The 17,584-nt window shown below is 38.5% G+C and overlaps 1 protein-coding gene across 1 annotated transcript; it reads right to left on the bottom strand.

Moving 5' to 3' along the window:
* Positions 1–3,382: 3,382 nt before the first annotated feature.
* LOC146390175 (uncharacterized) lies at positions 3,383–16,539 on the bottom strand. The gene is made up of 6 exons (XM_084923207.1): positions 16,468–16,539; positions 13,488–13,602; positions 11,166–11,507; positions 10,481–10,768; positions 9,893–10,042; positions 3,383–8,038 (listed from the first exon to the last, which is right to left on the bottom strand). Exons 2-6 carry the CDS (start codon positions 13,591–13,593, stop codon positions 5,313–5,315), a joined length of 3,612 nt encoding a protein of 1,203 aa, XP_084779333.1. The 5' UTR covers positions 13,594–13,602; positions 16,468–16,539; the 3' UTR covers positions 3,383–5,312.
* Between the last annotated feature and the right edge of the window lie 1,045 nt (positions 16,540–17,584).

The raw sequence follows: 17,584 nt of genomic DNA on the forward strand, positions 1-17,584 counted from the left end.
TTTGACTGACCTCCAATCTACAACATGACAGTACAAATGTAGACAATGTAAAGACTCCAGAGGTGTAGTTCAAAAACTGAGAATTATATTACAGGATTTAAAGGTAATCAACCTATATTTGTCTGTGACAGGGTACTTTTTGTTTGTTTGTCATTAGTTTAAATGAAGAAAGCTTTTAAAAGTATTTCCTTTACATACAATGATCTAACATTTAATGTGTTTTGAGTGGAGTTTGTTAAACCTGTTTTCTGGCACTGTTTAGGCCAAAGGTTTGGAAATAGTTGAAAATATCACAAAGGTCATTAATTGGGCTTTAAGAACCAACATCATACTTATGCTTTTGTCAAGTGACAAAGAGATCTCAGAGCACTGCAGCTGAAGAAAAAGCAGGAAACAAAGACACAGCACTACACACAATGACACGTCTTTTGTTTATACTATTTTTATTTTTTCATTTTTTCTGTCTGTTTGCATGTTTTCCACATTCACATTTTTTTTTTTCATTAAGTACCATCATGTCTTAAGCCTCTTTGTTGTTATATACAAGCATTAGGAAAAAAAGAAACAGTCGAGCACATGACCTTCAGCAGAATTCAAGGGAAAAATGCTGTGTTTATTTAACATTTTCTCTTTAAAACAGACCCTACTTCATTCTTTCACCTTAACATTTGATCAGTTTCCTTCTTCTCTGGAACTGGTGACAGGTGACATATCTGAGCTCTCATTATAGTTTGAGCGTGTAGTACCCTGACATGAGATCTAAAGAAATAAAAGGAAAACTGGACAGCAGGCAAGGCCTGTTTTTTTCTCCTGCTGCTCAAAGCATTGCAAATATGCATTTTACTCATGTTAGATACAGTCCATGACCCAAGGAGATCCCAAAGCACAGTGGTCTCATGACCAAAAAACAAATAAACAAGGAAAACAAAGAACATGAAATCAGTGTCAATCAAAATCAACTTCTAAAACCCACTTTCACCAAGCTTAACGTTTGATATTTAATAGTAATAATAATAGTAAATGGTAAATAAAAAATAAATAGCATGGCTTCACCATAGAACTATTATTACAGTAATATTAGGAATATGGTATTTCATCTTGTATTTTCATCATTACTACATTAACCTGTAAATACATATAAATACATAAAGAGTAAGTTATGCGTATTGTCTCAAGCTAAACTCAGAGCAATTGCAGCCAATAATAAGTATCTGGAATCGGTTTGCCTTCAAAAACTGAATTTAACGCTTTCGGTATATTGTTTCACTATTATTAGTTGTCCATTTATTATTATTTAAGCTAATCAAATAAATCCTCCTTTTAGTTTTGTGCCTTTATTGAAGTTAGCTTTAGTTTCTAACCTTTACTGATCTAATCTAAGAAAAGAGAAAACAAAAGAATAGAAGTATTTATGCACTGAAACACAAGCAGGTTTATGTACAGGGAGTGCAGAATTATTAGGCAAGTTGTATTTTTGAGGAATAATTTTATTATTGAACAACAACCATGTTCTCAATGAACCCAAAAAACTCATTAATATCAAAGCTGAATGTTTGTGGAAGTAGTTTTTAGTTTGTTTTTAGTTTTAGCTGTTTTAGGGGGATATCTGTGTGTGCAGGTGACTATTACTGTGCATAATTATTAGGCAACTTAACAAAAAACAAATATATACCCATTTCAATTATTTATTTTTACCAGTGAAACCAATATAACATCTCCACATTCACAAATATACATTTCTGACATTCAAAGACAAAACAAAAACAAATCAGCGACCAATATAGCCACCTTTCTTTGCAAGGACACTCAAAAGCCTGCCATCCATGGATTCTGTCAGTGTTTTGATCTGTTCACCATCAACATTGCGTGCAGCAGCAACCACAGCCTCCCAGACACTGTTCAGAGAGGTGTACTGTTTTCCCTCCTTGTAAATCTCACATTTGATGATGGACCACAGGTTCTCAATGGGGTTCAGATCAGGTGAACAAGGAGGCCATGTCATTAGTTTTTCTTCTTTTATACCCTTTCTTGCCAGCCACGCTGTGGAGTACTTGGACGCGTGTGATGGAGCATTGTCCTGCATGAAAATCATGTTTTTCTTGAAGGATGCAGACTTCTTCCTGTACCACTGCTTGAAGAAGGTGTCTTCCAGGAACTGGCAGTAGGACTGGGAGTTGAGCTTGACTCCATCCTCAACCCGAAAAGGCCCCACAAGCTCATCTTTGATGATACCAGCCCAAACCAGTACTCCACCTCCACCTTGCTGGCGTCTGAGTTGGACTGGAGCTCTCTGCCCTTTACCAATCCAGCCACGGGCCCATCCATCTGGCCCATCAAGACTCACTCTCATTTCATCAGTCCATAAAACCTTAGAAAAACCAGTCTTGAGATATTTCTTGGCCCAGTCTTGACGTTTCAGCTTGTGTGTCTTGTTCAGTGGTGGTCGTCTTTCAGCCTTTCTTATCTTGGCCATGTCTCTGAGTATTGCACACCTTGTGCTTTTGGGCACTCCAGTGATGTTGCAGCTCTGAAATATGGCCAAACTGGTGGCAAGTGGCATCTTGGCAGCTGCACGCTTGACTTTTCTCAGTTCATGGGCAGTTATTTTGCGCCTTGGTTTTTCCACACGCTTCTTGCGACCCTGTTGACTATTTTGAATGAAACGCTTGATTGTTCGATGATCACGCTTCAGAAGCTTTGCAATTTTGAGACTGCTGCATCCCTCTGCAAGATATCTCACTATTTTTGACTTTTCTGAGCCTGTCAAGTCCTTCTTTTGACCCATTTTGCCAAAGGAAAGGAAGTTGCCTAATAATTATGCACACCTGATATAGGGTGTTGATGTCATTAGACCACACCCCTTCTCATTACAGAGATGCACATCACCTAATATGCTTAATTGGTAGTGGGCTTTCGAGCCTATACAGCTTGGAGTAAGACAACATGCATGAAGAGGATGATGTGGACAAAATACTCATTTGCCTAATAATTCTGCACTCCCTGTATAGCGCTGCAGAACTGTGCCCCCCCCCCCAGCATGTTTGCACTGAGTAGGAGATGCTCTGTATCTCATTGTACAACTGTATAGTGACATTAAAGGCATTCTATTCTATTCTATTCTATTATAACAAACTCACAAACTCTTTTAACTGCAGCTACACGTATTTCACAGGTTGAATGTGATGCTTTGCCTGTTGTCAGGCTGGTGAATTTTGAAACAAACATTAGGCAAACATATGAGGATATAAAAATCTATTCAAAAAGTATTTGCAGTTTATATACATTTTTAAGTCTTCAGCAATAACAACTCAACATTTTATTCAACACCTCACTGATTTACAGTGAGAAAATATTACATGTAACAGCAATACTTACACTCTATTTCCTGAATATAACTAAATGTAAAATTACTTAACTGAAGTGCTCTTATTCAGCTGTTAACAACACATGTGGACCAACGTCAGTGAGGAACCATGATTCTCACCTTCAGGAACATTTTTGGGTTCAATATTTTGGTCAAGAACACCTTATTAGACAGTATGAGTGGATGTGACAGTGCTCCTCCTAAACCACAGGGAATATTAAATATCCCAGTAAGAAGTACAAAAATGTAAAGATGATGTTTTAGCAAGCAACCATAAGAAAACTATGGCAAAAAAACAAAGGACAATTGAAACTGACGTTTTGGGTTTTTTTTCAGCCATTTGGTCACAAAATAAACTGTAAGACATTTTTAAACTTGAATCGAATGAAACTGGATGAACAGTGTGAGGATCACCATAGTTAATATACAATATGTCATCTGGAGGCTGTTGAAAGACTAAATTGTCTTTCCTTATGAGGCTGGTGAGCTGCAATGAGATTTTTGTGAAACTGAAGCTATGGTATAAAAATCATTTGTTAGTTTTACCCGATACTGCTGGATAAACCAAAACTCACTCAGGAAAAAGGTCACACAGAGCTCAAGTTTTCACTCACGAGAGGAAGCACTTGTCTCCAACCCACTTCAACTTGCTTCTCCCGTGCAGGTCGTTTTTATTGTTTACACACATAAATATTCATAAAGCTTGTTGCTGTTTTAACTAAGAGAAATTAGTATATATGGTTACAAAGTGTGTTGTGCAAGCGTAGTTATACGATGTGTGCGGTTATATGATGTGAGTGCAGCCCTCCCAGGATGTTGTTGTTATCTTGTTCCGCCAGGTGGCTTCCTTCATTGAGTAGAGTCTGTTCTTCTCAAGGCTGCTTGTTCCCCTTATGGAGGTCGTGCACATACTCATATGCGTGCGTTACATAGGGAACAAACAGAAGCATTCTAGCTTTTTTTCAAGTCTGAACATTGCTAGGATGAGGTTTTTGTATTACCAGTGTTTCCCCTCGAGTCACTGCTACAACCCCCACTTTGTGAGGAGATTCTGTAACATTAATGCATTTTTAAGTCTGATGAATATAAGTTTACCATCAACTAAGTACAAAACCTTTATCCTAACCCTCATTTAAACATAATTTCAGATTGAACCAAGCAAATGTTAAGTCTGGTGAAAATTGTTTTAAAAACTTGGATTTGTTCAGAAGGCTGTGATTTAAATTAAAAACAGGACTCTTCACCACATTAACCTTTTAAGGTGAAAAGTGGTTTTATTACACTGAATGATGCATCATGGCACTCAGACTGTTAATTACTGGTAACAAGCTGTAAATAACACCACATTACAGTCACTATGAACAGAAACGAATATATGTTTAAAAAAAAAATAAAAGTCAGCTAGTGCTGAAAGTTCCAGTTGTACTCATTTGTCTTTTTTGACATATTTTTGATGGCAGAAGCTCCATCCTCGTTCTGTAAGATATAACCTCCATCTATTCACTTCCGCTTATATTTTTCAGGGTCGCGGGGGGCACTGGAACCTATCCCAGCTGCATGTCTTTGGACGGTGGGAAGAAGCCGGAGTACCCGGAGGGAACCCATGCAAACGCGGGGAGAACATGCCAAGTCCACACAGAAAGACCCCGGCCTGATGGTGGAATTGAACTCAGGACCTTCTTGCTGTGCAGCAACAGTGATAAACACAGTGCTGCCCAAGATACAACTTATCATATTTAATTTGAGCTTCTCCTTCATCCTCCACTGGATAATCAGCTTTTTCATTTCAACACTGCATGTCTTTCTTCAATGATCTATTTTCCTCATGTCTCTTCTTCCTCTCTGTGGCTCCTGATCAGAGTACAAACATAAAAAGAAAAAGGAATTTGCTTCTCCTGAGCTGATCTTTGTGTTTTTCTATAACTGCTGAAAACTGAAGTCCTGAATGTTAATCCACCTCCATCTGATCCTGCTGATCTTCATCGTTTTCTTTCAGACATTCTTGTGGTTCTGTTTGAACTGGCAGCATCTGCTGATCTTTGGTCCATTGCATGGGTTCATACGATTGTGATGTTGCAGCATATCGACTGTGAGGACAATTATCAACGTCCATAACCTGATCATTTTGTTTGTTCACACACTCTTTTACCTTTTGGGAATTCTGATGCTTCCTTGCTTGCATTTTCTCTTCCTTGACAGGCAGTGTGCAGACCTCATGCAGTTTTCTGCTCTGGATGTCGACCTCCATCAGCTCCTCCTCCCGTCTTTCTTGTAGACAGTTTTTTGTTCTTTGATTCTTCCTCTGTGTTTTTTCTTCTGTGCGATATTGGTTTTTATTGTCTTTCCTTATTTTCAGTTCTCTCTCATCTTTCTCTCTTTCCCTTCGTGTCTCTGGTTGAAGCCTCCTCTGGTTTTCCTCTCTCTGTTGTTCTGCCTCCAGTTTTTCTCTCTGTGTCTCCTTCTGTGCCACAAACACAGAATAAAGATTGTTTACTTCACCACTGTTTTCCTCTGCTCTCTTTTTCTCAGTTTCTGACTCTTTCATGTCCACATTTCTCTCCATCTGTCTTTTTTCTACAAGCTGCTCTTGTTGTGTCTCTTTTTCTCTCCATGGTTCCTGATCACTGCTCAGATGAAAAGAAAAATTAAACGACTTTGCTTCTCCTAATAGCATGGGCTCCTCTTTATGTTCTTCTGTAAATGGTGAAAACTGAAGTCCTGAATATTCTTCAGCCTCCTGCAGATCTTCATCCGCTTCTTTCAGACATTCTTGTGGTTCTGTTTGAACTGGCAGCATCTGCTGATCTTTGGTCCATTGCATGGGTTCATACGATTGTGATGTTGCAGCATATTGACTGTGAGCTGCATCATGAACATTCATATGATCATCATTTTGTTTTTTCACATACTTTTTTGACTTTTTAAAATTCTGATGCTTGCTTGCTCTTCTTTCTTCCTCAACTTTCTGTTTCTTGACTGGCAGTGTGCAGACCTCATTCAGTGTCAGTGCATTTGGACGATGTCTACTCTGGTTATTCTTTTGATCAAAATCACATGTTCGTTGCATCGGCTCCTCCTCCTGTTTTTCTTCCACACAGTCGACTCCTCTCTCTGTGAGACTGACAGATTCTTCTAGCTGCTCTTTTTCATTTACGTTCACTTGTTGCTCTGCCTGCAGCTCTCCTTCATGTGGGAGTTGTAGTTTTTCTCTCTCCTTGTCCTTCCTCTTTGTTTCCTCAGATCTGAGCCCTTCATTAATCTCCAGCTCCTTTCCCTGAGCTCCTTCTTTCCTCTCTGCTCCTCTCAGTTTCTCTGGCTGCTCTCTGATTTTTTCTGGGCTCTGTTGAGATGTTTCCTCTGGTTGTTTCTTGTGGTTTTGTCCTTGTATTTTCAGATGTGTATCCAGTGGAACTGGGACTGATGAAATCATGCTTTCTGTCCGACCCCTTTCTGTCTGTTCCTCTGGTTGGTTTTTATTGTCTTTCCTTATTTTCAGTTCTCTCTCATCTTTCTCTCTTTCCCTTCTTGTCTCTGGTTGAAGCCTCCTCTGGTTTTCCTCTCTCTGTTGTTCTGCCTCCAGTTTTTCTCTCTGTGTCTCCTTCTGTGCCATAAACACAGAATAAAGATTGTTTACTTCACCACTGTTTTCCTCTGCTCTCTTTTTCTCAGTTTCTGACTCTTTCATGTCCACATTTCTCTCCATCTGTCTTTTTTCTACAAGCTGTTCTTGTTGTGTCTCTTTTTCCTTTTCTTCTCTTCCTGTCATGTCTTGTGTTTCTACTGTGATCAAAGACTCTTTGTCACTAACAGTTAATGGATTTATTCTCTTTTCTTGTGGCCTGTCAGTGTCCCTTGTTTGAACGGTTTCTGTCACATGCTGATTTTGTTGTGCTTCTCCATCTTTATTTCTCTGCTCTCTGATGTCCACATTATGTGTTTCATGTCTTCCTCTCCTGCTCTGCTCTTCATGTGTTTCTTGTTTCATTTTAAACTGAGGCTCAGTTTTAGTCACAGCAGATGTTTTTGTTTCTGAACTGTCAGTGTCCACTTCTTTGCTCTGTTTCTTTTTGGGTTTTTTCATGACCTTTTTCTTTTTTCTCTTTGTCTTTCCACTGTTGTTCACATCACCCTTTTCTTCTCTTCCTGTCATATCCTGTGTTTTGTGTTCCATCTTAATCAAAGACTCTTTGTCATTAACAGTAGACAGATTTATTCTCCTTTCTTGTGGACTCTCAGTGTGCCTTTCTTGCTCCCTTTCTGTCTCATGAACATCATGTTGTGTTTCTCTTTCCGCTTTAAAGTTTTTCTCTTCTCTGTTGTCCACATCATCTTCTTCTTCTCTTCCTGTCACTTCCTGTTCTTCCATTGTTTCTTTTTCTATTGTAATCAAAGACTCTTTGTCATTAACAGTAGACAGATTTATTCTCTTTTCTCGTGGACTGTTTATGTTCTTTATTTGTTCTGTTTCTAAAACAAACTCATCTTGTTTGGTTTCTCTGTCATATTCATGTCTTTGGTCTTCTCTGCTGTCCACATCATCATCTTCTTCTCTTCCTGTCATGAGTGGTTCACTTTCTCCTTCCACCACCTGCATCCCACTGTTATCATTTTTAGAGCTGATCGTGTTTTTCTTCCTGGCCTGTTCAGCTCCGTCCTCCTCACTCTTCTTTTTTTCTGTCAAATAAAAGAAGCAGGAGAAATGGATGAAGAACAATATGAAACAAAGTTCTTGTTGTTTTTTTTGTAAACGGGTAAAAGTGAGAAAAAATAAATAAATTACACAAAGTATTTGAAGCAACCTCAATAAATGAGCAGTGATTGAGATTTAGTGCCATCTAGTGGTGGTTTTACAGATTACAACCAACTGTTAGCCTTGCGGATGCACAGAAACAGCGACAGACATCACCAGTGTTGGGGAGTAAAGCAATACATGTACCACCGTTACGTATTTAAAATACAAAAAACGAGTAACTGTATTCCGCTACAGTTACCGTTTATAAAGGTGGTATTCAGAATACAGTTACTCTGTTGAAATAAATGGATTACACGGCGGTATTTTCCTGTTTCATATGTAAGGCTATGTCCTCTCTATTTTTGGTATTTCCACGTCGTGGAAACCAAACAAAACACTCATTAAGAGGCTCTAATGTCTGTGTCTCAATCTCGCGGCCCATGTCACCTCTACTTGCGGCCCGCATAATGACCTGAAGAAATATTTTTAAAAGTGATTGTTCAAAAACTTATTCAATATGAAGGCAATAGGCAGAGTGTTACAGGCACAGCCCTAAAGAATGTAGCCTCATGGTCAGTGTAGCCCAGTTGTAACTAAGCTATTGAGACTCGACTGCAGCCTTTCAACGCCTCTTTCTGTCTCTCACTAGCAAAGTTGACCCAGACAACAAAGTAAAGCTAGTTTTCGGCTACAAGCCCGACATGAACCCGACGTATTAGCCAGAGGTCCCTTTACTACGGTTCGGAGCCGCAGACCTGTTTTATATACGCGCGGAATAGTTTTCTATACGGGATCACTGCAAAAAGTCCAGCCTTACCTAATGTCCACCTACTGTTACTCATTTTATATTAAGATTTAAAAATCTAGTTGGTATTAGTATGGCGAGTAACCTTCAGTAATAGTAATAAATCACACAGCCATAGTACATTCATGTAGTTGTAAAAAGCTTGATAATATATTAAATAATCCAAAGTATTCTGTTACGTTACTCTCATTGAATAACGTAACAGAATACGTTACAAAATACTGTTTGGGGCATGTATCCTGTAATCTGTAGTGGAATACATTTTAAAAGTAACCTTCCCAACACTGGACATCACCTATGAGTAGTCATCTATATTCTTGAACTATTTGGCTCCATCTATCTTAATTACCCCACAGAACCACATCACCCCAATATAACACGTTGTCATGAGACTGATATCTAAAATATTCCCTCTCTCATGCTGTCTCCCTCCTCTCCCTTTGTCTTTAACCAACAGTAGCACTGTTTCCATGAGCACCCTGTTTATCAACAGCTCTGGAGACACTTGTTGTTAATCCAAGCCCCAACAGATCCAGTATGGAAATATGGGACCGGCACTGGGAGTACACAGATTTTTTAGGGAAAGGTTTGCCTCCTGTGGGTTCCTAGTTGGTAACAGTTTCTGACTATGTTTTTCTTTTATTTCATTCATTCATTCAAGCCAAGATACGTTCTTACAGCAAAAAAATACAACACACTAGAAATGTTGGTGGATTTTGAGTTTCTCTACTAATAAACAATGATAAGCAGACTCTGTGGAACTGAACCATTTTTAAGGTCAAGAAGACAACAATTCTATTCTTCAGGTGATTTTTGTGCTGGCAGATCCCTTTAAATCTTACACACTGGACTCAGAAATATTTTTAGAAGTAACACATAAAATCATTTCTTGATAGATAGATTGATTATATGAGAAATAATAATAATTATTAGTATTATTTACGAGGGTAAAACACAATTATTCATCATTCAGAGAAAACAAATGACTTACTGAATTTGCCTCTTCTCCACTTCCATACAAAGAAAACTGCACCAATTAGAAGAAGAACAACAGCAACACTGACAGCCGAGGCAACAGTGACATTTGGATTACTGATTGGACGACTGGGTGGACCAGAAGGACTGACCAAGAAGAAATCATCTGAAATTAATAAAATAATTCATTGTTTACAATATATATTAGTAAAATATCATTCTTTGATTCATATCTTTAACACTTCTTCTCCGTTTCTAATTTTGGTCACTTCCAATTTAAATCTTTACATCTTCACCTCTGCCTCATGTCTTTTTGTCAGTGCCACTGTCTCTGGGTCTCATAACCATGTAGTAAACTTTACCTTTCACTCTTGTTGCTATCATTCTGTCACAAAGGATGGCAGACATTGACATTCGTCTCCACCCTGCCTGCTCTCTCTTCTTCACCTCTCTTGTCCACTTTCCATTGCTTGTTGTCCCCAAGTTTTAAGAATCATCTACTTTTAGTATGTCTACTCCTTGCATATTCAGTGTTACAGTTGTCCCCCCCCCCCCCCCTTCACAGAAATGAAATTCAAACCATTAAATAAAACATTAGATTTACCTGAAACATGTTTGTGTGTCTCTCTGCTCTGCCTTATTTTCTTCTGTTGGACTCTGCAGGTGATGTTGTTGCTGTGTCTCTTCTCCACAGTCACTCTGCTGCTGACAGTATAGAGGTCATCAGGACCTCTGAGGGTCTCTGTAGGTCCAGCAGAGAGGAGGTTTCCCTCACCATCCAACCACAGCAGCTCAGGCTCTGGATACCAGCCTGCAGACTCACACTGTAACACCTCTCCACTGATGGATTTATTGAGGCCTGCAAAGCTGATAACAGGTGAGGAGACGGCACCTGGAAAACAAAAACAGAACAGATAATGACATTGGTTTATTAGCAATTTAAAAAAAAAAAAAAAAAAAAAAAAATACAACAACAGCAACAAAAAACAAAACAAAAAACCTCTTGAATATGGTCTGGAGGTTCTTCTGAATGCACTTCTGAATATTAAACCCAAAATATATCTTTATATTTTTTGTATATATAGTTTATGCATCCAAGGCGAATGGGTAGTGTAGTATTCACAGTTTAACAGCCTACCGCCCAAAATAGCAAAGAAGACATTTTTCCACGGAAAAAGGCTGTGCAGCTACTAAAACAGCACTAATGTCAACTTATGAATCAGAGTTTAAGAAAAAGTTCTACTATTTTAAAAATCCAATGCAATTAAACTCATAATATTTTCACTTACCAACAACAAGCTGAACTGTAGTGTCTTTATTTAACTCTGGAATAAAACATCTGTACGTTCCCTCATCAGACAGTTTGACTTTGGAGATTTTCAGTGACAAGTTTCCATTCTTCAGTTCGTCTGTGAACACAGATGTTCTGTTGGTGTAGGACGGATGTTTTTTAGACTCCAGTTCCACACTGTCACGCCACACGAAGACAAATCTGGGGTTTAGGTCAGGTCTCGCCCACTCCACAGCCATGTCCAAAGCATCCATAACAGGGTCCAGGTTACATGGCAAAATGACGTCATCACCAATCCAAGCCACTACTGGATGAAGAGGACCAATAACCTCTGACTGACCTGATGAGAAGAAGTATATTTCCAGTGACACAAAGCTGCTGTAACAGAACGGGATTGTGTCTTAGATTTCCAGACTTTCCAGACTTATTTTACAGCCTGCTTACCAAGTGCTGTTGAAAAGTGTTTGAAAAACCAGTGATTCTCTTTTAAAAGACCAAAGTTCATCATGCACACTGTTTTTCTTTCATCTTTGTTCAGCTTCTAAAATCATAATATTTTAAGGATTTAAGCCCAAATTTTACATGGGACACCTGCTCACACTGTCTTTTTACTAACCAAACAATAGAAGACCACTATCGCCTCTGACAATAACTTCCATCACTTTTTATCCTTTTTAAATAACAAGTCTGTAAAGGACTGCAACCCCACACACTGTTCTTCTGGTTGCACTATGAGTTTTTATTGATTTTCCACTCATACCCCTACAGCTGAGCCAGGGACCACACTTCCGCCGCAAAGTCAATTCTACAACAAGTCTGAGCTGTGTGACAAAACCTTCAACTACCATAGTTCAGTTTTCAGTGTAGTAGTCAAGCTGGAAGTCAGAAGAAATTTAAATCCCAATAGTAACAACTACGGCTCTCTATTATGAGACATAATAACTATTCAAAGGAGAAAAAACATAGGTCTTTCAAAGATGAACTGCTCAATGACTAAAACATCTGTCAAAAAAAAAGGTAAAAACCCTCTGATTGTATTTTCTTGTCATATTGAAAAATAAAACATTTTCTTAAATGCAAAAATAAATAAACTCAAGGACAGGTAAAGATCAAAGTGAATAAAATCATTTATTTGGTTTTTCAGGGAGGGGGGAGTGGCTTTAAAGGGATAAAGGAGCATGTGGTGGCTGCAGTGGAAAAAAAAGCAAGCCTACCATCACTATGTTCACCCTGTGTTTGATGGAAAGATGGTAAGCTTTTGTGCTGCTGAAAACCATCACCATCTTGATAATGGCCCCACTGTGAAGGTTAATGTTTTAATGTCATTTGTGCTTAGAGATATATAATCGTTTGTATGTTGATAAAATATCTCATCCTTATTTAGGTCTGTTAAGGTTCTGTGTGCACTCTGTGCAACATGACATGGGAGGACGTTTACTCCTTTCTGTGTTTGGGAAGAGGGGGAAGTTCATGGGAAGGTTGCATCTTGTTTTATGATATATGGTATGGCAAAACAAACACTTTATATCTGTTCAGTTTCATGTCTTAGTTGGACTGCTGCCCACAATTCTCCCAGGAGGCACCTGGCGCCAATCATCTTGGGCGAACTCTTGGGAAGTGGTACGGGGGATCCAGCCCGAGTTCGGCTGGGTTCAGGTGGAAGGAATGGCTTGACCTCGGTCGGCTCCCCTCGCGAGTGGTCACACGAAGAGCTCTGTCTTGTTTTGTGGCCGCAGTTGGTTGTCTTAACGTTCCAGCAAGGTTTGTGCTTAGATAACCTTAACACCCACCTACTTGTTCTTTGTGGTGTGAGTGTAGACATACCCCACGTTAAACTATGACAGCATCATCATCACTGCTGCAATGAAGATGAATCAGCAATCTTTTTTTTTTTCAAAAACTAGGAGCTGTGCAGGCTTTTTTTTTATGCAGGTCTTTTTTAGGCACAATTGTGGGTAAAATGCTCAGGTTTACATGGTGACAACTGAACACTACAGAGCTATGCATTAAACAAAGCATCAAAGCAAAGAATTTGCCTTGAGGCTTTTTTGTAATGTAATTATTTGAATTACTTGATGAATCATTTCTGCCTTGGTAACATTATCTTATTGCAACTGACTCTCAATTTCTCAAGTCACTGCTGACTGCAGTTTTAAAATATGAATTTCAGTATTGCTCACGTACATCCACATTCAGACTGGAGACAGTTACATTATTAGGCCAACAGGTGGATGTAAAACTTTTTGTGAGTAAATCATTGTTGCAGAAATCCATAACAAAAATGATTAATAACTCTGTTACACTGATGTGTTTCACTTACCTCTGCATGGGTGTATCAGGGCAAAGACAGCAGCTGTGTAGAAAACCAGGACGCTGCACCGATCAAACAGATCCATAAAGTCTCGTCCAGCTCTCACATGGAGCATGGTCTGATTCTGAAAGTAGAAATGAAAAAGCATTGTGAGGAATATGTTTGCAGCACCCAAAACCTGTTTAACAGATGCTGAAAACATCATTTTATCAGCTTAATCACCATCAGAGGTCTACCTTGGAGTCTGGGTTTAAAGTGAGATTAGAAGCAATAACATGGATCAATACACAGTATAATGCTATATAAGATGTGTTGGGTGTGGCCACAGATAATATGACATATAAAAATGTGAATGTGGATTTCTGACAAAATAATGTCATAGTTTTTCACTAACACACGTTGTTTTGTGCTTGTTTCCAAAAGAGTTTTATGTTTTGCATGTTTTACAGAAAATGTTGGGTTTCAAGAAACCAAGCAGTTGTAAAAAACCTGTAAGCAGGGCCGGCCCGTGGCATAGGCCGTATAGGCAAATGCTAAGGGCGCCGTCCATCAGGGGGCGCCAAGCCAGTGCCACAAATGTTGAAAAAAAAAAAAAAAAAAAAGTTGGTACTATTATTTCTAAATACAAAAAATAATCCCACGTTAATTAAAATGCAAAGTAAAGCTTATTTAACAGAAATATTATTTGTTACAACATTACGACACCCCCCCCCCCCCCCCCCCTCCCCGCACGGTGCGCCCCCTCCCTTCCCGTATCATGGTTCCTTTTGGACGTCACCACATCAAAAAATCAATACAAGATGTCAAAACGGCCAAAACTGTCAGGTGCCCAGGGAAGAAAAAAGAGAAAAGAAGAGGAGGAGAAACGAGAAAAAGACAGAGGTAGGTAACGTTAGCCTACATGAAATTATTTGTCTGAATGTGATAGTAACCTAAATTTTTAGCATTAAGCTAATGTTACATGATTCGCTAATTGCTAATCAATAAGTAGCTAGTTAAGTGTTTTAACGTCAGTTAATATTGTGGAGGGGGCTAAATTGTTATGGAAAATAATAATGTAACGTTAGGTAATTACAGTACTCCCACCTTTCCCACCATTCCTCATTTGTATTCATCTTTTAAGCAGGTGTTTTTTGTTTACATTGTTATTGCCTTCTGGTTAGCTAACGTTTACCCTGCAGGTAATAGTCACTTTTCCACCCCTGTATATATTATAGTTGTAAGCCTAGTTGTTAAAGTGCACATCATTAATGTTAATTAAGCAATATCACATGAGAGGGAATGCTGTTTTTTAATATGAGCACTGCTGTGATTCGGTCAAAGATAATCATAACATAACATTCTCATATGATATTATACTGTTACTTTGCATTCTGCTATTCAGCATTTCACTGTAATGATGACAATAAATTGAATCTAATCTAATTTGCATATCAGTTAACATCATACATATATCTCTTTGGTTTTTCATTTATATTATATCATTTCATTTTATTCCTGGAATCATATGTTTTTATTATTAGACTTTAATACTCAGTGGTGTCACATACTCCTCTCTTCAGATGCACTGTTGAAGTTTCTAAATCCCACCCCTGGGCCATCTACCACATCTACCGCTGCTGCCTCCACTTCAGCAGCACAACCCACCAGTGATGCAGCATCAGCAGCACAACCCAGCCATGATGCAGCAGCATCAAGCGGTCTTCCTGTTGCCTCCACCTCAGCAGCACAACCCACCAGTTTTGCAGCAGCATCAAGCGGTGTTCCTGTTGCCTCCACCTCAGCAGCACAACCCAGCAGTGATCATAAGCATAAATCATGTGGTCTCAAATCAGTTGTCATATGATGATGTTGTAGATGACTTTGCTGCAAGAAAGACTAGGAGAGTAAGGCTGTAGCAGGTGATGTGAGGTTGATGAGGGGGTGGTGTACAGTAATTTGTAAGTCATTCTAGTTAATGCAGTATTAAAAAGCACAACTAGAGAACTCTGTAGGATCCCCTTTTTTGTAATATAGTTGTTAAAGTCATACTGGTTTATTTAATATCTTGTTTTGTGCAGTGCCTTATTTATATTGTATTTTTAATTTATTTTATCCAACTTGTTGACACGTTTTATTGTGTTTATGTATGTAAAATTTATTGTATTTCATATATTCATTTTTTATTTTTTGTATTAATTTATTTATTCATATATTTTTTTATCTTGTTAATTATTCTGATTGTGAATTTGCTTTCTTTAAGTAAAAAAAAAAGGTCAAAAAGAAAGCAATTCGGTTTCTTGTGAGTACATACACTACACTGCCGATGTAGGGGGGCGCCACCTAAAATCTTGCCTAGGGCGCCAGATTGGTTAGGGCTGGGCCTGCCTGTAAGAAAAAGAAACATCAAGCTTTCACCACCAAGATGAAAATTGTTTAAGGTTTTGCTTAGGAGGGACTCACTGTATTATTTTGGGATTTTCAGAGAATGGGAGTTGGCGCCCCCTGCTGCACGTGACGACACAGTTCCAAGTTCACTTGCAGCGACAGAAATAAACTACAGTATAATCACGGTGAGAAAATGAATTGTGCGATTGGTTTGAGTTCGGATTTCAATCATTACACTAGATCCTAGAAAAATGACACTTTTCGTTCCTGTTTGATGTCTTTGTGCTTCCTGCTGCAGTCAGCACTCAGTTTAGTTTCACTATCATTTACAATAAAAGAGCGATTCGGTGTAGAACAGATTTATACCGACAAATGTTTATTTGAAATATTAGACCATCTGAAAAGCAGAAAAAAGCAGGTTTAAAGCTTTTTTAAGTCACCATTCATATATAAATTTTCAAACCTGTCGTTCATCTGCGCACTACCAAGATCATTTCGAAAGTGGAGGAGATTACGCCATTCCCACGGGACACACTCCACTATCTTCATTTATATGAGCACACAAGAAAGTCCGAGCCTAAGACCTAGTATAGGTACAAAATCTGTTGAAGCTTCTGCATACCTGTTTCTGAGCGTCCTCAGCGTGATTTCAGGGAATGCTGTTTCCGGTCACCTGGAGAATAAGGACCGCTTCCGTGTTTCCTGCTTTTTTTTTCTCTTTTTTTTCAGAATTAACGTACCTTAAGCTGTAATATATTCCGTATGATTAATGTTTGCTTGCTATGTTTATTTTTCTAAATGTAGACTTCAATCAGCTTCCAGAAATTATAGTTAGACTTAAATAAATAAATAAAGAAATGAGTAAATAATAAAACTTTTTTTCATCTATCACAGTTGATCACTTGGCATGTTTCATCTTTGTCCAGGTGGTGGCGCTGCACGATTACAGGTGAACAATGAAGTGCCAGGTGAGCAAAACGACTATTTTTTTCTTCTTTGACTTTGGCCTTAATGCCCTAGAGCAGGTTTCAGCACCCCACTGCTCCAGAGATGCATGTGGCTCTTTCATCCTTCTGCTGCAGCTCCCTGTGACTTTGGAAAATAAATAATAGTACTTAATTAAAATTCATTTTTTTATCGTAGTTCATTAGTTTTTAAAATGTAATTCAAAATTTGAAGATTCATAACCTCCAATGTGTGACAACTTGTGGGCATGAGCTTTTCGACCCCTGGTAGGTCACCCATGGATAAATTCAAGAAAGTAAAAGTGAAGAAAACAGAAGGTTTGATGCTATGTGGGCAGAGTCATTTGCCTTCACTGAAACTGGTTTAGCAGTGTGTGGTGTGGTGTGGTGTGGTGAGAAACAACGAAAAGCCAGATGTTGCTGGGCATTTCCAGATTAAACACAATAAAGATGAAGGTGATGTCTTACGGTCCTAATGTGCAAATGCTGTGTCCTGAGATTTAGGAGCAAACATCACTTTAACCAGGTAAAATAAATATTCTAAATGACTATTATTTTGTGAATATATATTTTAGATTACTCAGTGAAATATTTTATTTTTAACCCTTTTATACACAAATTATGACAACCTCAATCAGGATTTTTTTCTTAAGTATTTTTATTCATCTTTAGGCATGAAAAAAAAGTTTTTAGAACTTATTTTTTTAAACATGTATTTTTCAAAGAGTTTTTTGCATGTCAACTTAGATGGACACCATGCAGTGGGTGGCAGGG

The sequence above is a fragment of the Perissodus microlepis genome, chromosome 3, assembly GCF_051167445.1.
Source record: "Perissodus microlepis isolate ML-2025 ecotype Zambia chromosome 3, ASM5116744v1, whole genome shotgun sequence".
Classification (NCBI taxonomy): Eukaryota; Metazoa; Chordata; class Actinopteri; order Cichliformes; family Cichlidae; genus Perissodus; species Perissodus microlepis.

Coding starts and splice junctions, on each gene's coding strand:
- LOC146390175 (XM_084923207.1), bottom strand. CDS start 13,593: ATGCTCCATGTGAGAGCTGGACGAGACTTTATGGATCTGTTTGATCGG. Junction 11,508..13,487: donor CCTGATACACCCATGCAGAG/GTAAGTGAAACA, acceptor TCTTCTCATCAG/GTCAGTCAGAGGTTATTGGT. Junction 10,043..10,480: donor GACACACAAACATGTTTCAG/GTAAATCTAATG, acceptor TATTAATTTCAG/ATGATTTCTTCTTGGTCAGT.